At 35.1% G+C, this 23700-nt stretch overlaps 2 protein-coding genes across 4 annotated transcripts; both read left to right on the forward strand.

Moving 5' to 3' along the window:
- Positions 1-373: 373 nt before the first annotated feature.
- Positions 374-1310, forward strand: LOC118344684. Its single transcript, XM_035685789.1, has 2 exons — positions 374-1222; positions 1305-1310. The coding sequence occupies exons 1-2, from the start codon at positions 374-376 to the stop codon at positions 1308-1310; spliced, it is 855 nt and encodes a 284-aa protein (XP_035541682.1).
- A 4706-nt stretch (positions 1311-6016) lies between these two features.
- LOC108981608 lies at positions 6017-12895 on the forward strand. Of its 3 annotated transcripts, none has more exons than XM_035686085.1 (3): positions 6017-6230; positions 6858-7274; positions 12614-12895. In XM_035686085.1, exon 2 carries the CDS (start codon positions 6881-6883, stop codon positions 7259-7261), a length of 381 nt encoding a protein of 126 aa, XP_035541978.1. In that variant the 5' UTR covers positions 6017-6230; positions 6858-6880; the 3' UTR covers positions 7262-7274; positions 12614-12895. The 3 variants fall into 3 exon arrangements, with proteins under 3 accessions (XP_035541978.1, XP_018808383.1, XP_018808382.1); XM_018952838.2 differs by lacking the exon at positions 12614-12895 and adding an exon at positions 12245-12557; XM_018952837.2 differs by having other exon boundaries at positions 6018-6230; positions 12567-12895.
- Positions 12896-23700: the final 10805 nt, after the last annotated feature.

Below are 23700 nucleotides of genomic sequence, written 5' to 3' on the forward strand. Positions count from 1 at the left end.
GGAATGTAATTTTATTATTGAGGCCATGTGAAGGGATGTATTTCACGTCCATCAATATACTTTAAGGTGATCTTAACATGATGTACCAAATTACCAATATGGCTTCGGGTAGAGCCTATACGCTATGTGTTTAGTGTAATAATTGTTGTTTTTTCTCATGAATGGACTATATGCGCATGAGTTTTGAGGACTTAAAAAAAGTCCTCCATAAATTTTATTCAAAATTGATTAGATATGACATTTGGACTTATATAGTGGGAGATGATTATTACTTTTTTGCAAAAATTTTCAATCTCACTATATAGGAAGGAATTCCATGATCTAGTTAGATTTTGGAATAAAATTAAATGTGTGCAAATGTCAATCTCGCACAATGAATGTAGTGATGACCATTAAGAATGTAGTAGCTGACCTTACTAAAGGAGAGAAATTGGATGAAACCAACTATGACATGTGGCATAGAAAAATTCAAAATCTGTTTAATGAACAAGAGGTCTTTGAAAATCTATCTCACTTGATGATACAACCTGATGAAGGGAACACTTCCCAACATCGTCGTGATATGGAAGCCTATCAGGCTTGGGCAAAGAAAGATCGGTGTGCGTGCTTTACCATGCTTAGCAGCATGCATAATGATCTTATTGGGGAGTTTGAGAACTACCCAACTGCCCAATATATGTGGAACCATCTGAAAATCACCTATGAGGGAACATCAACTACCAGGCTCCGTGCTCTCGCTTTGAGGTTTGAGCAATATGTTATGGACCCTAAACATACCATGACCAAGCATTTGAGGTCGATATCTGCCTTGATTCGTAATCTAAAGGCTCCTGGCAATAATCTCACTGATAAACAACAAGTTACCCCTGTGATACAATCTTTGCCCGAGTCAACTTGGGGGCAAATGAAGCTTGCTTTGACACACAGTGAGAATATTATGACTTTTGCTGATATATCTCGCCATTTGGAGCTAGAGGCAGAGCATATAGATGTGCACCGTAATATTCTACTTGTTGCCCAAGCTGGGAAGCGCAAGGCATTCAGGCCTAAGCGTAAGCAACATGGGAGATTTGCTAGACTGGCAACTAGTCTTAGGCCAAGGGATGGAAAAGTAGCAAAGTGCCACAGAGGCAAGCGTGCTGGCAAGGACATGTCCAAAATGAACTGTTATAACTTTGGAAAAATAGGACACTTTACTCGTGAGTGCACTAAGGCCAAGAAGGTATCCCCTAAATACAACTCTCTCATTACTTATGTTTGTTCACATATTTATGTTGCTCATTTAATCCTTGAATGGATTGTAGACATAGGAGCAACCAAACATGTAGCTCGAGATCGAGTTGGGTTCATAGATTATAGAATAATACCAATCAGTAGACAGTACATTATATTGGATAACGGAACCCGGGAGGAAGTGCTTGGAGTTGGCACTTACCAACTCATGATGTGTTTGGGGCGCTTATTACTTCTTCATGACGGACTTTTATTTGGATAGAGTTTTGTATGGACATAGATTTCTTTCAAATGGTTTTTTTATGTTGGATTTAGATAATTTTCCATTTTCTTTTATGGCTTCAAATGATGATGATATTGTTTCTAATTCATTGAAATGACATGCTAGACTAGGCCATATAGAAAAAGATAGAATGTCCAGATTAGCTAGAGAAAATCTATTGGGGTCTCTCGCTAATGTCAGCCTACCTGTATTTGAGCCTTGTTTAGCTGGTAAGGCTTGTAGGAAGCCATTTGGAAAGGCTCTTAGAGCATCTTATCATTTAGAGCTAGTCCAATCTAATATTTGTTGACCTATGAATGTGAAGGCACGCCGCCTCTTATTTTCTCACCTTTATAGACGACTACTCACGTTTTAGTCATGTCTATCTGATCTCTCATCGTTTTGAAACATTAGACTGTTTCAAGCGCTTTGTGGCTATGGTTGGGAATCAGAAAGAAAGAAATTTAAAAATTCTACGAACTAATTGTGATCGAGAGTACTTGTCTAAAGAGTTTCAGAGACTATGCGAGCAAAAAGGGATACGCAGGCAATTAACAATTCCTGACACACCACAACAAAATGGTGTTACGGAAAGGAAAAATCGTATCTTATTAGAAATGGTTCGATCAATGATGGCGCAAGCTAACCTGCCAATATCTTTTTGGGGCGATGCTCTTCTAGCTGCTGCCTACATTTTGAACTGTGTGCCTTCTAAGTCCGTTCCTTCAACCCCATATGAATTATGAAGTGGTGCAAAACCAAATTTGGAACATTTGCGGCCTTGGGATTCTGCGGGTTATGTTCACACCACTTCCCATAAATATAGAAATCCCCACTCTTCATAAGTGAAATAGGCAAAACATCCTAATGGAGGATGATAGAAATAGAGTCATGATGTCACATTTATCGAGAATGATTTTTTCCAATATTGGTGAAACAAAGAATGATCTTGAACTTTTTGAGTTGGAAGAACTTGAGGAGTTACACAATCTTTAGGCAAGGGTGGAGGATTATCGCATCCTAGAATCAAAAGATAGTGGGAGTGACTTGCCTCAAGTGGGAGTATACCACTAGAATGCAACTCACAAGAGTCTCAGTTACGTAGAAGGGAACGTGGAACCATTCCTCGTCGTCATTTTGAGATTGAAGAAGAATCTTTCATGTGTGCTCTGTGTGACTTTGATGAACCTTCTTCTTATGAAGAAGCACTAAGTTCACCTGCTTCAAATAAATGGTTGGCTGCTATAAGAGATGAGATGAGTTCTATGGCAAAGAACCAAGTTTGGGAGTTAGTTGATCTTCCACCTGGGCACAAATCTATTGGAAACAAATGGGTTTTAAAAATTAAGCACCAGGCAAATGGATCAATTGACAAGTATAAGGCCCGACTTGTGGCGAAAGGCTATACTCAAATGGAGGGTATAGATTATGAAGAAACATTCTCCCCTGTGGTGAGGTTTGCTTCCATTCGCCTTATTCTAGCTATAGTTGCACATCTAGATTTGGAACTTTTTCAAATGGATGTAAAATTTGCATTTCTCAATGGAGAACTAGATGAGGAGATTTATATGGATCAACTTGTTGGTTTTGAGGTTGAGGGACAAGAGCGCAAAGTATGCCAGCTAAAACATTCCATTTATGGCCTTAAACAATCGTCTAGACAATGGTACTTCAAATTTCACGAGGCCATTACTTCAATTGGCTTTGAAATGCTAGAAGAAGATCATTGTGTGTATGTCAAACGTACAGGAAAAAGTTTTTTAATTTTGTCTTTATACGTGGATGACATCTTATTAGTTAGAAATGATATGGAGATAATTATCGCCACAAAAGAGTGGTTATCCTCTACTTTTGAGATGAAGGACATGGGTGAAGCAAATTATGTGCTTGGAGTTAAAATTTCAAGGGATCGATCTAGGAAGCTTCTTAGTTTGTCTCAAGAGACTTATATTAAGAAAATTCTAGAACGATTTCGTATGCACAACTCCAAACCCATAGACACTCCAATTGAAAAGGGTTATAATTTGAGCCTAGAACATTGTCCTAAGAATGATGAGGAAAAGAAATGAATGACCAGAGTTCCTTATGCAGGTGCAATTGGAAGTCTGATGTATGCTATGCTATGTACATGACCTGACATTTGCTTTGAAGTTGGATTGGTTAGTCGTTATCAGAGTAACCCAGGACCTGTTCATTGGCAAGCAGTTAAGAGAATTTTTTGATATCTTCGTGGGATAGCAGACCTTGTTCTTTGCTACCAAGGTGGAGACATGAGATTGAAGGGTTATAGCGATGCTGATTGGGCTAGTGACAAAGATGAGTGAAAATCCACGACGGGTTACGCATTTATGCTTAGTGGGGGAGCTATTTCTTGGTGTAGCAAGAAACAATCATGCATTGTTTTGTTCACGATGGAGTCAGAGTACGTTGCTTGTTCAACAGCTATACAAGAAGCTATTTGGTTGAGGAGATTTTTCCAACGCCTAGAGGTTACGGCTCTTGCAGATGAAGCCGTTAAGATATACAATGATAGTATGGCAGCTTTGGCATATGCCAAGGATCCCAAATACCATGGCAGAACCAAACACATAGATATTCGGTTTCATTACATTCGAGATATTGTTGTGTGAGGTGAGGTGATCCTACAACATATCTCTACTAGCAAGATGGTAGCTAATCCTCTCACTAAGGCTACTAGTAGAAATGTTTTTCAAACTCATGTTAGGAGTTTGGGACTTCATCAGATTTGATATATGTTGTATTAAGGATACCTTAGACTTTATTGTATATTTAACATTATTAGTATCTATTGCAATGAGATTATTGTATTTATCTCATATTATTAAATAATTAATACTAAGTAAAAATCACACATTATAGAGAAGTTACCAGGTAAAGATCAGTCTAGTCACATGGATGATCACCTTGGCGCTTGAGTAGCGAGCAAGATGAGACAAGTTGATTACTTTGGCGCTTGGAAAGCGAGCTAGTAAATATCTTAATGCTTTGGAGTATTTAAGATAAACACTTATCTTGTAAGTTTTTAATGTTATGAGGGTATAGATTATGAAGAATAAGTGTTGCCTGGAAGGTTCTTTAATGTTGTCTTACAAGATAAGTGTTGTAATGACTAGTTTTTATCGATATATGTATGAAATGTGATGTTTTTTATTAAAAAAAGAATATGAAAAGTTGAAAGTTTAGAATTAAAACGTATTTTGTATTTGAATGATGTTTGAGAATAAAATTATGAAAAAATTTAAAATTTAAAATTTTGAAAGTTTTAATAACTAAAAAATGGACATGCCTAAATTTAAAATGCGAGAAAATAAGGAGTATTGCAGTTATTTGTACAAGAAAATTTTATTCATCATCCCACACACCACACATTTTTTATTTTTTTCTCTTACCAAATATGTGGTATATGGATGATAAATAGAAAAATTTAATAAGTTTAAGAAAAAAAAATGTAGTGTGTGGTGTGTGGAGATGATGAGTAGAAAAACTCTTCCACTTGTAAAAACTATATATTATGTGTGTTTTTTCTTTTAATATTTATATTTATTTATATTTTAGTATTGTGTTTTTTATTTTTTATTTTTTTAATATTTAAAAAAAATAATTTAAAAAGTATTTTAAAAATAGAAAAATGCTAGAACGCACGAGAGTTTTAAAACATGAAAGTGCACACCTTATGAAATCTCCAATTTACCCTCTTTTAAGTTTTCAGACCATCTTGGTTGTATTTTCAGACCATCCTCACCCACGAGCATCAGTCGCATTTCTCATCCATGAGCATCAGACCCTTCTCGGCTATGGCTGCTGAACCCACATCTGTTTTATTTTTGCACCCACAAAACACTGTAAATCTTGGCCATGATTGTTGTTCTGCATTTCTTTTCAAATTTTTTAAGCAACTGAATGTCTAAAGTATACATATCCAAATGAAAATAAAATGAATAGTGAGATGAAATGAAATTATTTTAAATGAAAGTTGAAAATTAAATAAAATATTATGAAAATATTATTTTTTAGAGAAATAATAGTTGTAGTCGTGAATGCGTAAGCGCTGTACAATCAGTTTGAAAAAATTGAATAAATACAAGATCCATGTGAAAATAAATTAATTTTTTAATAATAGATCTTATTCTGTTCAAAACGACTGCACAATACTTATGCATTCCATAACTATATGTAGTATTACTCTATTTTTTAATATTATTATTATTTTAAAATTTAAAATAATTAAATTATTTATTATATTTTATATAAAAATTTAAAATATTATAATAATAAAATAAGACATTTTCTAAATATGGCCTTACACATCTCAGTGGAGGAGAAAGTTTTATTTTTATTTCTTTCGTGAACCTGGGCGGAGGATGAGTTGTACTGGAGAGGAGAAATGCCCAGAATTGTAAATAAGCTTTCATCTTACTTTTTCTTGTTTTATTTTATTTTTTCTTTACTTATCCGACTCGGCACTATTCGTGCTATTCGTGCACTACATTGGAGCTTGCCTTTAGCAGCACTCTTAAAAAAATAATCAAAAAATAAAAAATTTGCACAGTGGTAGAAATCCTCGGTGATTCCTCCGTAGCCCTTGAAGCTTCCCCAACCAATAGCTATCAAAACTCCTTTACACGATGCAAGGGCAAAACTGAGCCCTGCCTCTCCGCCGTTCGAAGAGAAACATCTCATCTCTATCTTCTCCCACGGAAAGCCCTAGCCAAAGGTAAAACGACACTTTAGTCTTTTTCTTTATCACTCATGAATTATTTTCAAGTTGTATATATCATTGTTCCGATTTTACTATTTTCCGGGGCTAGGGTTTTGTTCTTTTGAAAGGTAACCGAAAGAAGGAAAACAAAAGAGCTTTCGTTTCTTTTCTTTTTAATATATGGATCAATCTGTGTGTTGTTCTGTCTCAAATGGTTGAAAGTTCTATTTCTTTTTTTAAAAAAAACACATTTCAGTATTATGTTACTTAACATTCCATGAAATGTAATTTTAGTGTCTTGTTACTTTTCTTCGTAGCGATCTTGTTTTCGTTAAGGATAGTTGATTCGATTTTTTTGTAGTCAGATTTGACTCTGGGTCGGCTATTTAAAGTTGTTATGGCCAAATGAACAAATCGTTTATATGGGTTCACTTATATTCCTCAGTATATGTGTTTTCTCATTTGGGTGTTTGATGTATGGATCACAGTTCATTAAATAGTAGATAAGCTGGTGTTTGTTGTGCCATTGTTACCCACTTTTTGGCAGAAGTCCACTGGCTTATATGGATATGATAAACCGAAATAAGGTGATAGTATTTGATCTCTCATCAAAATTATTTTTAAATGCATCACTCTGTTCAGGGCATTGAGTTGGACCATATCAAATGTCAGATCCGTACAAGAGAGTGAAAGGAGGGAGACTGACCTTCAAAGGTGGAAGTCTTGCGAGTGGCAGCAAATCCATTGACAAGAAGAAACAGAGGAAGAAGAATAAGAATAAGAACCCCAAGGACAATGAATCTGAGCTGTCAATTCCTTTAGACACGGAGGCAGAGATTCTGCATGCTGATGCAGGCGATGAATCTGGAAATGCAGGAGGGGAACAAGTACTTTACACAATTGATGCAGCCAAGCGCATGAAGTATGAGCAGCTCTTCCCTGTGGAGGCCAAGAAGTTTGGTTACGATCCAAAGACCACTTCCAAGTCTATTGAGGAAGTTCTAGATGACCGTGTTAAGAAGAAGGCCGATCGTTACTGTAAATAGAATCAATGTTAAGGTTTTATTCTTCTCCTTTACTATGTCATTTTTTTTTTTTTTTTTATAATGGTGTTGATAATAGTAATAAAATGATACTACTACCAATTGTAATACCATTATCAACAACAGAACAGCATTTTTATTGTTACTATGCCTTGTTATTTACATTGATAATGCCTTTGTTTCTTTCCATGATACTTATTAAAACATACCTTACTTATCAAGAAATATTCTCGTCGTCGTTATTATTGATGTTGGCTTGAACATTGAAATTGAATTGTGCTCTTGATTAATTTTTATTTGTCACGTTAAATTATGGCCAGGAAGTTTCCCATGTTTTAAGTCTTGCGAAAATCTTGGTCCACTTTATGCCACATTAGGACACCTAATTGGCTATGCAATCTTTATGCATTATGGTTGTTAAAAATAATGTTATAGACGTGCATATTCTCATATTTGTCCTGCACATATTATGGACACATTTTCTAGTCACCACTTCAAATGTTTGTCTTATGATATATGAACATTTATCTTTGATATCATAGGTGTAATCACTTGAACCCTCCAATGCATTACTCATGCCACACTTTTCGTACACTCAGGAAATATTCCTTTTGAGTATTTTGGTGTCTTTTCTCAAGGGAGATTCCTGCCCTAGTTCATAGTTATTGGATTTTTTTATTAGTAAAAATTTATTTAAAAGCACAAAAAGTGCAACCCAAGTGCACGAGGAATATACAAGTGAAACACCTATTTAGAGGAAGATAAATATACAAGAAAGTCATGTAGATTCTGCTCATTAAAGTTTATAGGAATAGTCCACATGAAAAAAGTAAAGATAAAAAAAGGTTTTGAGCCACTCCAATGTCCTTTCGTGCTCCTAAAATGTCATTTTTCGCTAAAATAGTATTCTTGCTTATCTTGATGATTCTCAATACGGAAGAAAAAATCCAGGATTTACTAATATGGGATATAGGAGAGCGCTCAATCCTCGAAAGAGAGGATTTGATTGAGTATTGAAGAGTCAAATTTAACATCTGCTTAAACTCTCGAACTAGTTAGAAGCTGAGTACTGGTTACTTTCTTTCCAAAGCTCTGCATGAGCAAGCCAAGCTACTCACTTCCATCCAAGCTACTTTCTCTCTTTGGGAGGTCTTGAATGCTGTGGGATGCCACAAAAAGTTGCGTTGGCAACTCCAGTGTCGACGATCGTCACGCATGGCACTGTTTCGATGTCGGAAAAAAATCACAGTAGCTGAAAAAGTGCTGTCTAACTAGTCTGGGAGGGCGGATTTAGTGGGGGAGGATGCAACAAATGCAACTATGGTTGTTTTTTAGCATAATATTGGAGGGCAAAACAAAGGGAGGGTTAGGACTTTTGTTGAGGGGGAAGAACATATTCCTTTGAACTCATTTCACCCCAGCTTATTAGATTGGGTCATTCAGAAAGCTTTGGAGATTAAGCGTTGTGCAGGGATTACATGTGAGGGTTTTGAAGAGGAGGTTTTTGTCTTACTAACAATCATTGAGGCTGGTTGTGCACTATCAAAACCCAATCCATCTCTGAACTCGGCTAAAAAAAGAGAGAGAACTCAAACGACTTATGTGGGGGCATGAAAGATGAAGGTGGGGAGAGGAGCTCTAACTGGTGGTGTCTCAAGGGGAGGGGTAAGATGGTTACTTTATGAAGCCAAAAATAATATCATGGAATATAAAGGGGCTGAATGAGTATAGTAAACGGCTCCAAGTCTGAAACAAGCTTTGTCAGTGGAAGGGTGATATGGTTTGTTTACAGGAAACCAAATTGGAATTAGTTCAGAGCTTATGATGGCTATGTCAACATGTAGGGTGGTCGTACTTGCCTTCAAAAGGTGCAAACAATGGTGTTCTCATTAAGTTTGATAAAAGGGTGGTGGAGAGGGTGGAGGAATGTGTGGGTGAGTTCATTGTGGCTTGCTCTTTTATGAATATAGAAGATGGTTTCCAATGGGCATTTGCTGGAATTTATGGCCTTAATGTTGATTCGGAGAGAAGGTTATTGTGGGAAGAATTGGCTGGACTTCTTAGTTGGTGGGAGTTACCAAGCTGCATAGGGGGTGTCTTCAATGTAACCTGCTTCCTGAGTGAAAGATCGGGTGTGTCCCACATGACTCCGCTATGAGAGAGTTTTCTGATTTCATATCGGAACAGGAGCTTATGGATATTCCATTAACTGGAGGTACGTTTACTTGGTCTAACAACCGCGAATTCCCATCTTGGTCAAGAATTAATAGGTTCTTGTTAACTCTTGATTGGGAGTTATATTATCTGGACGTAACTTAAGGATAACCTAGATTATGCTCTAATCACTTCCCCATCATCCTAGACTGAGGCATTCAAGGGTAGAAGGTATTTTAAGGAGTGGTTTGGATTCAGAGATGGGTTGAGATGGTTTGTGAATAGTAGAATAAAAGTTGAATTATTTATTATATTTTGTGTGAAAATTTGGAAAAGCTGTTTTGGGATTTGAAAAAGTTGAATTGTTTATTATATTTTGTGTGAGAATTTGGGAAAGTTGTAATGATAAGTTGAGGTGGGTTGAGGTGGGTTTTAAATGCAAACAAGGCCTAAATTTGAGAATATGTGGCTTAAATTTGACGGTTTTGTAGACAGGGTTAGACAATGGTGAACCTCTTACAATTTTCAAGGCTCTCTGAGCTTCATAATGGCAAGAAAGTTAAAAGCGCTGAAACAGGATCTGAAGTAATGGAATGAACTAGTTTTTGGCAATGTGACGCAACAGAAGTGATCTCTTTTGGAGGAGCTATAGGGGTTGGAAGGAGTGGAAGAGGCAAGATCTCTCTTCAATCTGAGAGAGCCCGCAATACCCAGGTAGCCACAAAACTTGAAAGAGTAACATTGTTGGAGGAGATCTCTCTCTTGATGACAAAAATCAAGGGTGTTATGACTCAAGGAGGGAGATAAGTGCACGAAGTTTTTTTTATAGGATGACTAATTCTCATAGGAGAAATAATGCTATTGATATGTTGATGATAGATGATGTAGTGTCCTCGGATCAATCAGTCATCAAGAATCACATCGAGCAGTATTACCAACATCTCCTATTCGAACAACACATTTGGCGACTAGAAGTGGATGGTTTGACTTTCTTAGCACTAGACTAGCAGTGCGCAGGGTGGCCAGAGAAGCCTTTTGATGAGAAAGAAGTGGGTGAACTAATCCGTGGAATGTGGAGAAAGCCTATGATCACGTCAACTGGAAGTTCTTACTTTATTTACTTGCAAGATGTGGTTTTGGAGAGATATGGCAGAAATGGGTATAGTTTTGCATCTCTATAGTTCGATTCTCTATCTTGGTGAATGGCTCTCCGGTGGGTTTATTTGACTCCTCCTGTGGTTTGAGACAGGGAGACCCGCTCTCCCCTTTACCATTTTTATTTGTAATGGAAGCTTGTAGTAAAATGATTGTGGGTCTTGTGGAAGGCAGCTTTCTCTATGGTTTTCTAGTAGGGAATGGAGATTAGGGTTCCATGGATATTTCTCACTTGCTTTTTGCTGATGACACTCTTATCTTCTGTGGAGCAAATATCAGGCATATCCGATCTTTGAAGCTGTCATGGGTTTGAGTATTAATCTCTCAAAGTCTGTATTGGTGCCAGTGGGGGATGTTCCTGACGCGGACACTTTAGCCTCTATATTGGGATGTAAGGTCTCTCATATTTACCCCTGAAATATCTTGGCTTACCATTGGGTGCCCCCTTTAAATCAGAGATGATTTGGAGCAGCGTGGTTGAAAAGGTGGAGCGTCGATTGGCTTCTTGGAAGAAACTCTATTTGTCTAAAGGTGGCAGACTTACTCTGATTAAAAACACTCTTTCTAATTTACCCACATTTTTTGTCCTTGCTCCCGCTCCCCATAAAAGGTTGCCAACTATATAGAAAAGTTACAATGGGACTTCTTATGGAGCGGATTAGGAAAAGAGTTCAAATTTCATTTGGTTAATCGGTCACTTGTATGTACCCCAATTTTTTATGGTGGCTTGGAGATTCGTAACTCGGCGAAATTCAACGAAGCCCTGTTGGGTAAATGGTTGTGGAGGTACCAAAACGAAAGGGGGCTCTGTGGAAGTTTGTTATAAATTCACAGTTTTACCTATAAAAAAAATAAATAAATTCATAGTTTTGGGAGGCTTGGAGAGAATGGTGCTCGAATGAGGTACGTGACACATATGGGATGGGGTTGTGGAAATACATTAGGAGACACTAGAAGTTCTTATGAAGACATGAACATATTGTGGCGGGTGACAGCTCGTGTCAGATTTTGATATGACAAATGGTGGAGTGAACGTAGCCTACAAGACACCTGCCTTGCTATTTTTGAGATCGCACGAGAAAAATGATGCAGCGATAGCCGATCTCTTGGTCTTTTCTAGTGGCTCTACCTAATGGAATGTAGAATTCATTAAGGCAACCCATGATTGGGAGATGGAGACTATCATAGAGTTTTATGAGGCATTGTATTCTTTAAGCATGACAGAAGGTACCACAAATAAGATGAGCTGGAGACTCTCCAAGAAAGGTAAATTCACGGTAGTTGTAATGACCCCTGGAATGATTATGTTCCCTTGAAAGAGCATATGATAGACGAAAGCTTCTTCAAGATCCGATTGTTTTGCATGTAAGCGAAATTCATTTAAGCTGAATTCCCGAAAACTAGAGGTGAGCTAGAAAATGAAGATAGCTAGAGGTTTTGGTAAACCCCACCCCCCCGGGCGTCCATCCCTCTCAGGTTGGTATGAATGGTACATGTAAGTTGGCAACTGATAGCTAACCCCCATGTTATGTTGATATTTTGTATCTTCAGTAATTGAATGCGTTGCTAACCCGCTTCAATTTTCTTGGGAACTTGAGAGTCGTTTTTTAGCTGAGTCTTCCAATAATTGCTACTGAGGCTTGAATGAACTCAAAAAATTAAATGTCTCTGTGCCAGGATGCTTTAGTGCCTCCACCTACCCATGGTGTCTCTGTACTACCTGGAGGATTTACCGTTTAGCTGCATCATAATTTCCGTCAGGATGCTTTCGAACACTGCCTACCTTTGACGTCTGGATTTAATGTGTAGTATTCACCAGAAAGTTCCATTCTCTCTCTCTCTCTCTCTCTCTCTGTTGTATCCTGGCCGACAGTTTTTATATCAATTATCAAGATTGTTTTTACTTTTGATTTCTATGGTTTTCTGTGCATTTATCACTTGGTAGTTTTGTTGTATCAACTTTTTTAAGTGGAGAGCGTAAACATAACTTTGTTTCCAGAGTCCAGACATATACTTCGTTGGGTTCCCCATTTTGTGTGGATGCAGTCATGCAGGAATGTGGTGTCTTTTCTACCGCAAAGGATGGGCTGAGATTGCAGAGAATTCTCCGGAAAATCTCCGGAAGTCTGTCCCAGATGTAGTTTGAAAAGAACACTATTTGCTTTGTACCTGACCCCAGTAAAGACGTCAATCATGTGTTTACCTTGTTAACTCTTCGTATTGTTATCCTCGTAGACCCTACTTAAGATTATGTTGTGCTGATCTTTAAATTTTGTTTTTGATCTGGAACATGCTAAGCTGAACAAAAACACCAAAAATAGACGTTTACTTCGATGCAGCTTTTATTAGTATTGATGTGGTATGCTGGATTGACGTGCTACAGTCAACAGCATCTTGGCAGTCAAATGTGCTGAAACTGCATGAACTTGAAACGTAAATCATATATTTTTAGCAGGAAATGATATTTGGCCTCGTTATTTTGCTCCTTCAGGTATTTTTATTTTTTATTTTTTTAATGATTAAAGAAGTGACTTTTAGTGAAATGTATTTTTTCTTTTTAAAATGTTTAAAGGTATTTAAAAAAGGATTTGAAAGACAAAAAAAGTGCAATTGTAGTAATAGTAAGTTTGTGGGGGCCAATTATTTGTAAGAACACAAATGATTTATGTTTATTTTTTGCTTGGTAATAAATTTTGTTATTTTACTCGAATAATAATTCACGTAGATGTGGTTCTTTTCCTTCATGAAAGAGATGATATTTGGGACTGTAAATTAATTAGTTTGTTCGATAGTCCGTTCGGTATTCGTCCGGTTAAACTTGAATCGAACTTGAGTCGTAAAAAAAAAAAACACACCTGTGAAAGGAGATACCTGCTTAATTAGTATATGACACTACATCCGACAAAATTCGACTCGACTCGATTAAGGCTCGTTAAAGTCTGCTCGGTTATACTCGAGTCGAGTCGTTAGCTCGATTCGATTAAAACTCATTCATATATTAATAAATATATACATACACATGTATATATATACATATATATATGTATTAGCTAATAATATAAGCATAATACTTTTATAATTAAATATATAATATGTGTATATATTGAATATACTTCATAATTATATTTTATAATTTGTATAATAATTAGTTGATAATATTTAATAATTTCTTATAATAATATGTGGGAATTAGATATGAAATAGATATATGCTATCATATTATGTGTATGTATTAATAATATATGTAAGCATATAATATATTGTTATTATAGATAAAATATCAACTAGTTAGATATTAATTATTTATAAATATTTAAAATCTTATAATTCAATAAAAGTTCTACTTGATAGTTGTACAAATTCAATATTAGATTATTTATTTTTTTATTTATCTAATTTATTAATTATTAAATCTTATTAAAAATAAAATAAACAATTCGAGCTTGAGTTGGGAGTTTAGTTCACCAAGTCGAGCTCGAATAAAGAATAAATAAAAATCTCGTACTCGGACTCGAGTTCGAGATTGAGAAGACAAAGATTGGCTCGGTTCGGCTCGATTATAGCCCTCATTGATATTAGAGAAAAGATATTTACAACTGTGAATTGTGCAACCACTGCGTAATCGTTTTGAAAAAAAATGAATAAAACATGAGACCGATATGAAAAAAAAAATTAATTTTTTAATGGTAAACTCAACTTTTTTTTAAAGCAATTATGCGGCGTTTACGCACTTCACGATTGTATGTAGAATTACTCTTGATATTAATGCATCAAAATATACTTTGGTAATAGACCTTTTCTTATTGACGAGAGTTTTTATAATTACCGAAAATTTAAACAACTTTTAGGAATCTCAAAATAGTCTCGGGTTGCTAGTTTCGGGTTAATGTAAAATTAATCCTTGTATTTTTATGTATTTGTAGAAGAATTTCATAGGAATCGTAGCAATTAAGTCCTTCCGCATAGTCGTAATAGAGGAGCCGGAGTGCTAACACCCGGCTCCATTAAAAACTGAAATAATTTTTAGAAACTTTAGCGGAGCCGGAGTGCTACTAACTTTATGTTTAAAAACTTTTTTTTCTCAAGAAAATGCGGATTCAAAAAATCCCATAAAATAAATAAATTTGTTATTAAATATTTAAAATCTAAAAAAGAGTATGTGAAAGCTAGGGGTGAATTCGGTCCTCCCAAGGAGGTTTTGTGGACCGGACCGGACCTGAATTATTCAGTCCAGGGTTTTCCCACCTTGGACCAGACCAATCCAGTCCCATTCAGTCCGGTCGGTCCAACCCTGTATCTAATGGCCCAATCAAATTCCTATGTTTTTCACCCCAACAGTGAAAGCCTACTAATATTTTGTCCAATTTTAAGTCAAAAAATAAAAAAAAAAAAACTTGAAAAGAAAATAAAAATAATCATAAAAAGAAAATTGTCTAGACACAATTAATTTGAATAAAAGATTTTACTACCAAAAAAAAAATTATATTCATCCAAACAATTTAAACAATGTTAAATTGAAATTCAAAATTACACTAGATAATGAAAGAAAAGTGAAAAGTAAAAACCATTCCAAAGCAAATCTGGCTTAAAAAAAAAAAAAAAAAAAAAAACCATTCTCAAGCATAGATAATGAAAACTAAAAATTATACAGGTTTAAAACACTGAAAATTAAAAGGTCTGAAAAAATAAAATAGCGAAGATTCAAGACTCAAGAATAGAGTCATATTTAGTAATTTACATCAAAAGCTCTAAAAAAACATAACTCTCACCTCTCAATACAAATTACAATTTATATCAATACAAATTATACAATTATCCTCCTGGCAGCTCCTAGCCTCCTAAATCTTTTGACTTGGCATACTTTTCAGTTTTCACAGTACGCTGTAAAATGTAAACAAATAAATTATTAGCAAATTTGAAAATTGAAAACTAAAATGTTAAAACAGATTCACCTCATTAACTTACATTGTTTGTAGACATTGTATTTGACGCCTCCATAGAATTTTCACCCTCTTGAACAAGTTCTATATAATAAAGAAACAAAACAAATTATATAAATTTACATAACATATAGTATTATAGATCATAAAAGTTATAAAATGAAGTAAATAAGAAACATGTCCAACTACCTCTCAAAATCCTCCACTTCATCCATTAAAGTCCTAAGACTGATTGGAGTTGAAGAAAAACGAAGTCAATTCTGTGATATACTACTTTGGAAAGGATCAATGACACAACTCGCTGCGCGAAATGTAGATTTAGAGGTCACTGTAGATATCGGTATTGCAAGTATATCGTATGCAACTTTTGAAAGCACACGATATCTAACTGAATTAACCCTCCACCAAATAAGAATGTCAAAACTTTCAAACGCCTCAACACAACTTTCAGTCAGGTATCTATCAACCGCATTCTTGTTTTTCAAAGAGTTTTCCGACTGTAACCGTTACTTAAATAAGGCCATTCTTTCTGTTGTCCTATCCTTAACTCTACTACTACCACTACCATTTGTAGTATGTACTTATTCACGTGGAGAACTTGTGCACTACTGTTGCAGATCAGAATTGTTGCATTTCTCATTATCAGTATATGCCTCATACATACATACGAGTTAAAGCATTTTTCACCTTCCAACTCAAATCAACCGTTTTTGTTGGATCATTGGCATACATCCCTTCCAATGTAAAGTCAAAATATCGCATATTGTATCAAGGATCAAGAATAATCCCAACAAACAACAACATATTCATATTATCCAAGTTGGCCCAATATTTGTCAAATTTTTTCTTCATATTTATGCCCATTAATCCCACCACACGGCTTCCCTCTTCACACTCCAAGTCAATCGCATCGGTTATTCCAACTAACTCCAGAAAAAATGAGTTGCAAGTTATACATTGACCCTAGGAAAAAGATAAAGTCGCATAATGAAATAATTGAAGAAACCTTACAAACAACATTACCTTCTCTCAATTGTTAATATTGGGAGGCTTTAACTTTTTTGACGTTCTCCTATTGACCACATCACCTATTTCGTCATCGTCTCCAATACTAGTAAGCAACCCCGAATCTTATTCTTCCAACTATTAAAAAGTTTTTCGAAATTTTAAAGCCCCCTCCAACATAAGATAGGTAGAGTTCTACCTAATCGATACATCTAAACAAATGTCACTCTTGTTTGCAATCTCTTCCAACCCAATACATTTCTTAAATGTATTCCACCTTTGAGGTGAGGACTTAACATATTTCACAACACCTCTCACCTTCACAATAGATTTATCAAATTCTCTCAATCCCTCATGGACGATTAAATTTAGGATGTGGGCACATCATCGAATATGCAAGAATTTATGTTCTGAAACAATGTCTCTCCTATACTTAGTTTTCTTCTTCAAATAAGAAACTGCTCCGTTATTAGAACTTGTATTATCAAGTGTGATTGAAAGTACTTTCGGTCTCTCCCAATCATGCAAACACCTTTTTATGGCCCTACCAAGTGTATCACCCATGTGATTCTCAACCAAACAAAAAGAAATAATTCTTTTGTGTAATTTCCAATTATCATTAATAAAGTGTGCAGTGAGACACATATAGTTGAGGTTTTGAACGGATGTCCATGTAGGAAACTCGTTGCCCTTGAAGAGCACTTCTCAACTTATTTTTTTTCCCTCATATACACATTAAAACAATTATTCGCAACCGTAACACGGGATGAAATCCCTACCCACTTAGGGCAAACAATGAACATAAACTTCTTGAAACTCTCCCCTTCAATGAACCTAAAGGGCAACTCATCAAGAATAATCATTTATGCTAAGGCTTGTTTGCAAGCCTCAACACTAAATTATATGGGCACAAATCCACCACTACCTCCCACTACCACTTCCTCCACCCGCCTTCCAACCGAGAGTAGTTTGGGACTTATCCGTTTTATTCAACGAACATTTCTTACACTGTTTCTCAATGTGATACTTCATGGACTTTGTATTGTTGGTCCTCATATCACATGCATACGAAACACCAAAGTAATTACATGTAGCCCTAGGTTTACTTGGATCACATTTGGGTATTTTTGTAAAGTTATCCCAAATCATTAACCTGGGTCTACCACTACCACTCAGTTTAGTATTAGTACTTACATTGAGAGGGAGTGGAGGAATATCTTGCCCTTGTGTAACCTTTGTTGACTCTACATCATCTGTAGTAGACTCTTGTGGAATAAATTCTAGAATAGAGTCCATCTAGCAAAATAATCAATCATGATTAAAGTGAGATGCCATGGCCCATAACTATTAAATTAAATAATGGATAGGAGAAGAAGAAAACAACAGTAGCAACACTGTGGCACACATTTCTGTGACACACACTGACACTGTGGCACACAATTAAAATTAGGACTAGGATTAATAACATTGTAGCACACATTTCTTACATTGTAGGATTAAAATTATATTCAACCCTTCAGAATTAAAAAAAGCAAAAGAAGAGAGAAGAAAAACAATTTGTGAAAAGAAGATTATTCCATATTGCTTTCGAGATCAGCAGGTGAATGAAATCTCAAAAAGGTTAGGCAAATCTCATGAGTCTTAGAATAATAACCTTTATTTTAACATTCTAAAACATCTTATGATTATTTCTACTTCAAAAGCTTTATTCTCAAGTGCAATCAATTTGCCTATTTTAGTTCAATCATCATACCTAGCTAGTCATGCATAAAATAAAAGGAACCCAGATTTCTAAATTAATGCAGGAACTTTTCATCAAACTAGCTATCCACTTTCCTAAATGTCAGTATCAAATGTTTATAAGAACTAGTATGTGCAGCTAGCAATTACGATTAGATGCAGCTAGCAGCACTGCTAGCCATGTATTCAACAAATGGAAAAGTCACAAAGAAAAGGCTATACTAATGAGCAAAGAGGGAAAAAAAAGAAGCTTACATGGAATGCACATCACATGACTATAAATAATCAGATTAGAGAGAGAGAGAGAGAGAGAGAGAGAGAGAGTACCATGCGACGAAGGGGCTGCCGGCTGGAATTTTCAGGGGATGCAACAGAGGGCTGAGTTGCTGGAGAGGGGGGGAACGCGTGGCGTGGCTGCTAGGGTTTTCAAACTAGGGAGAAAATGAAAATTGAAATGTACTGGGGAATCGGGGATCCGGGGAAACGACGCTGTTTGGATTGAAACTGGATCCAAACGACATCGTTTTAAGGACGATTAAGTGTAAAAAAAAAATGGGTTGTGTGAAACGACGCCGTTTCACTTAACCCAGTTTCAGTACTCAACCAGTAAGGGACTTAAACAGTGCCGTTTAGGTCCAATTTGGTACTAAACGGTGTCGTTACTTCTTTGGCAGATTAGGTGTTTTTTAAGTTGTGATTTTTATTTTTATTTTTTTGGCACATAAATAATTAAAAAAATTATTTAAATTAGTAAAATTAAAATAAAGTAAACTATTTAATGTGGACTATTTAATTAACTCATTTAAAAAATAATTAATGATAATTATTTTTATGATGTTAATTGCTAATTTCTTACTAACTTAGAGTAATAGAGTATGCCAAATTGTCAATGCTAATTGATATTCATATCAAATTAGTTAATTACATTAATATTTGTATAGAAATGTATTTATCAAAATTATCTAATAAAAATGTGTAGAAATGTATTTATCAAAATTAATATATACTATAATACTAAATAAGTATAGACTATACCAATATTAATACTAATACTAATACTATATACTATACTAATAGTGAATAATAATATTATACTAATACTATATACTATACTATATACTATACTAATAGTTAATAATCTACCATGGATTTGTTTTGGTGATTTTAACGAAATCATTAGACAGAGCGAAAAGTTTGGAGGCCCTAACAGACCTTACCAACAGATGGAAGACTTTAGAGAGGGCTTGTTTTCTTGTGACCTTAATGACCTAGGTTATCAGGGTGGGAAATACACTTGGTGTAATAATAGAGAGGGAACTGCTTTCACTAAAGAAAGGTTGGATCGAGCTTTGGGGAATTCAAGTTGGATGCTGCATTTCAATGGCACTAAGGTTTATACTCTAGCTGCTAACACTTCAGATCATAGTCCAATCTTAATACTCTTTTAGATACTTCAAGTGCTCTAACCAGATGTTAGGAACAATTGCAAAGGTGGAGTTCAACAGCTTTCAAGGGACAAAATCAACTTATTAACTCAAAGTTGCAATTGATAAAAAACTTACAGAATGATAATCAGGAGACTTTTGGTGATGAGATTTGTGTGCTTAAGCAGGAAGTTAAGAAGCTACAACTAGGAATGCTTCTCTTACAAGAGCGATCAGTTCTAAGGAAATTGAGAAAGTTTTTTTTCAGATGAATGGTTTTGGTTCTCCAGGACCAAATGGTTTCCCAGCTATTTTTTATTAGCAACACTGGCATATAGTTGGTAAAGGAGTTTGTGATGCAATAAAAGAGGCATTCAAATCCAACTCTTCGGATGACTCTATTAATAAAACTTTCATTGCATTGATTCCAAAAGTTGCTAAGCCTACAAAAGTGATTGAATTCAGGCCTATAAGTTTGTGTAATGTCCATTACAAGATTATAGCAAAGGTGTTGGCCAATAGACTGAAGTTTTTTCTGCCTTCTGTCATTTCTCCAACTCAAAGTACTTTCATTCCTGGTCGTTTGATCACAGATAATTTTATTATGGCCTATGAAATCTTGCACTCAATGAAGAACAAAATCAAGGGAAAGGATGGATATTTGGCTTTGAAGCTTGATATGAGTAAAGCCTAATGGTCGAGTTGAGTGGTGTTTTTTAGAAGCTGTTATGTCTAAATTGGGCTTTCACGGAAATGGATTGATTGGATAATGAGGTGTGTGTCAACTGTGTCATATTCTCTACTCATCAATGGAACTCATCAACAAAACTTTAATCCTTCGCGGGGCATTAGACAGGGTGACCCTTTGTCACCCTACCTTTTCATTTTATGTTCTGAAGCCTTAACTTCCATTTTGAATCATGCTGAATCAGTTGGCTATATTTCTGGCATTCCATTAGCAAGGGGTCATTTACATGTAAATCATCTATTCTTTGCTGATGATAGTTTGATTTTCTACTAGGCAAGTTCTATTGAATGGAGTAGGTTGCAAAGGCTTTTATCTATTTATGAATTGGCTTCAAGTCAAAGGGTTAACAAAGACAAAACCTCAATTTGTTTTAGTAAAAATACAAGAGCATATGTGAAAGATATTTTGATCAGAATTATAGGGGTCAGAGCCATTGAATCTTATGAAAAATACTTAGGCCTACCTGCAATGATAGGAAGATCTCGAGTTGCCTCTTTCACTAGTATTATGGATAGAGTAAGAGCAAGGCTTGCAAACTGGAAAATGAAATATCTTTCTCAAGCTGGAAAAGAAATTCTAATCAAACCTATCATTCAAGCAATACCTACATATAGTACGAGAGTTTTCAAAATCCCTTTAAGCATCTTGCATGAAATACATAGGGTTATGCTTGCTTACTGGTGGGGACAAAAATCAAATGAGAGGAGGATTCAGTGGGATCCAAAGCATCAATTGGGAAGAAGTAAGGCTATGGGGGGTTTGAGATTTCAAGATTTGGAATTTTTTAATCTGGCCATGTTGTCCAAGCAAGCATGAAGGCTAATGCAAAAACCCTTCCTCTCTGGTAGCTCAAGTCTTGGCTTCAAAGTATTATAACTCTGGTAATTTTTTGAATGCACAGTTAGGGACAAATCCTTCTTATCTATGGAGAAATATCCTGCTAGCAAGACCTGTTCTCATGGAAGGTCTCTATTAGAGGGTAGGAAATGGGAAGGATATCAAAATCTGGTCTAATAGGTGGCTGCTTCAAACTCTTAATTTCCAGGTCCAAAGCAGGTGTTCTATCCTAAATGCAGATGCTCCAATTTCAACCCTTATTGATGACTCAACATGTCAATGGAAGTACCAGCTTGTGAGACAAGAAGCTGAGATGATATTAAGGATACCAGTTAGCCAATGTGGAAGTGGAGTTAAATAGATTTGGTCTTATACTATGAAGGGAATTTTTACTGTCAAATTTGCTTATCATATGCAAGTTGAGCTTGAGGAAAGTAAGAAAGGTCAATGTTCAGTTCATAACTCTGATCGAGATAAATGGAGAATTTTGTGGTCTCTTAAGTTGCCTAACTGAGAAAGTTTTTTTGTGGAAGGCATGTCATGAAGGTTTACCAATCAAGCTCAATCTTTATAGGAAAAAGGTTGTTGACAATCCCATGTGTCCAATCTGTGATCTGTCTGAGGAAACAACTGAGCATGTTTTATGGTCCTGTATTGCTGCTAGAGATGTCTGGTTTTACAACTCAAAAAAGTTACAAAAAGCAAAAATTGTAGACCAGACTTTTAAGGAATTGTTGTTTTATTTGTTTGATACATTTGAAGAAGAGGAACTCTTAGAGATTGCTGTGGTAATGTGGAAGCTGTGGAAAAGAAGGAATTCAATGATTTTTGAGAACCTATTCTCTTATCCTCTAGTGCTTTTTAATCAAGCAAGCCAAAGATTATATGAAATTCACACCAGTTATCAACCTTAACAAATTAGGATTTCTAATCCCACTATATCTTCATCTTGCTGGATGCCTCCATCTCAAGGTATTGTCAAGATTAATCAGGATGCATCGGTTGATAGATATCTTTCTTTGGCTGGTTTTGGAGTTGTGGCAAGGGACAGTGAGGTCATGTTTTGGCTACCATGAAGATGAAACAAAATCTATTACTTGATCCTCATCTAGCAGAATCCTTATGCTGTTTTTTATGCCTCAAAGTTTGCCTTGGAGCTTGGTTTTCAACGGATTATATTGGAAGGGGATGCTCTTAATGTTGTGGAGGGTATTAAAAATGGTGCTCAAGGTTGGGATAGTTCTAGTATGTTCATATCAGATGCTAGATCTCTCTTGGCTCAACTTCAATAATGGATAGCTATTCATATTCAAAGAGGGTTTAATTCAATTGCTCATGCTTTGGCAAGAAGTGCTTTAAGCATTGCTAATTCAATGTTTGATATAGAGGAAGTTCCTCAATGTATTGCTCATTTATTGTAAGCATGTTTGGAAATTGAATAAAATTTGAATGTCCTTTTAAAAAAAAATACTAACATATGAAGTTAACTATACTATTATACATATATTATGTTATAACTCTTATAATATATTAATATATACTAATACTATATATTATACTATTATTGTGTTACTACTACATATAGTGTATATATATATATATATATTACAATAATATAGTGACACTAATACTAAATTATTTCTAATACTAATTACTATATACTATACTAATACTGATATTAATACTATATATAGTTATAAGTTATAACTTATAGTCTTGTAGACTTATAGACTATAGTGATTTAGTTATAATTATAGTTATAGTGATTTAGTTTAGTTATAATTATATTAATGATGTTAATTGTTACTTTGTTAATAACTTAGAGTATGTCAATGTATTATAATTTATAATAGTTCTAACTTCTAAGTTAATGCATAATGAGCTATATACAACTTTTTACATTTTGTATATAAAGCAATAAGCATAAATAATTTAATTATCCATACATCCATACATCCATACATGCTTTATATTTACTTGCAAGTTGCAACTTAGGTCATAGATGTCATTCATTAGTTAATTGTGAATTGATAGGTTAATTGATAATATACAATTAATATAATATTAATTTATAATTACATATTTAAAATTTTATATTGTAAATGAGGATATGTTAGATGAAAATTACATAATGTATTATACAATTATTATATAAAATAATATATCTAAATAAAAAAAATATTTTTTCCTATTCGGTACTTCCTGGACCAAAACCGACCATGACATTTTTCGGTCCACGAACCGTTTCTCCGATCTGGACTGATCGTATTACACCCCTAGTGAAAGCACTTATTAAAATTAATCAAGTCTTATGTGTTTAACAAAATAACTTAATAAACTGAAAATCATAAAAGTGAGCACGTCATAAACTGCCTAGACTTATGCCTCGCCTCCTTAGGCCAAGTCTCATCTTGCAGTTTCATCCTCATAAAGATCCTC

Source organism: Juglans regia, chromosome 15 (assembly GCF_001411555.2).
Source record: "Juglans regia cultivar Chandler chromosome 15, Walnut 2.0, whole genome shotgun sequence".
NCBI classification, from domain to species: domain Eukaryota; kingdom Viridiplantae; phylum Streptophyta; class Magnoliopsida; order Fagales; family Juglandaceae; genus Juglans; species Juglans regia.

Bases quoted from the DNA above. Each gene is read 5' to 3' on its own strand.
- LOC118344684 (XM_035685789.1), top strand. From the start codon at position 374: ATGAATGTAGTGATGACCATTAAGAATGTAGTAGCTGACCTTACTAAA.
- LOC108981608 (XM_035686085.1), top strand. From the start codon at position 6,881: ATGTCAGATCCGTACAAGAGAGTGAAAGGAGGGAGACTGACCTTCAAA.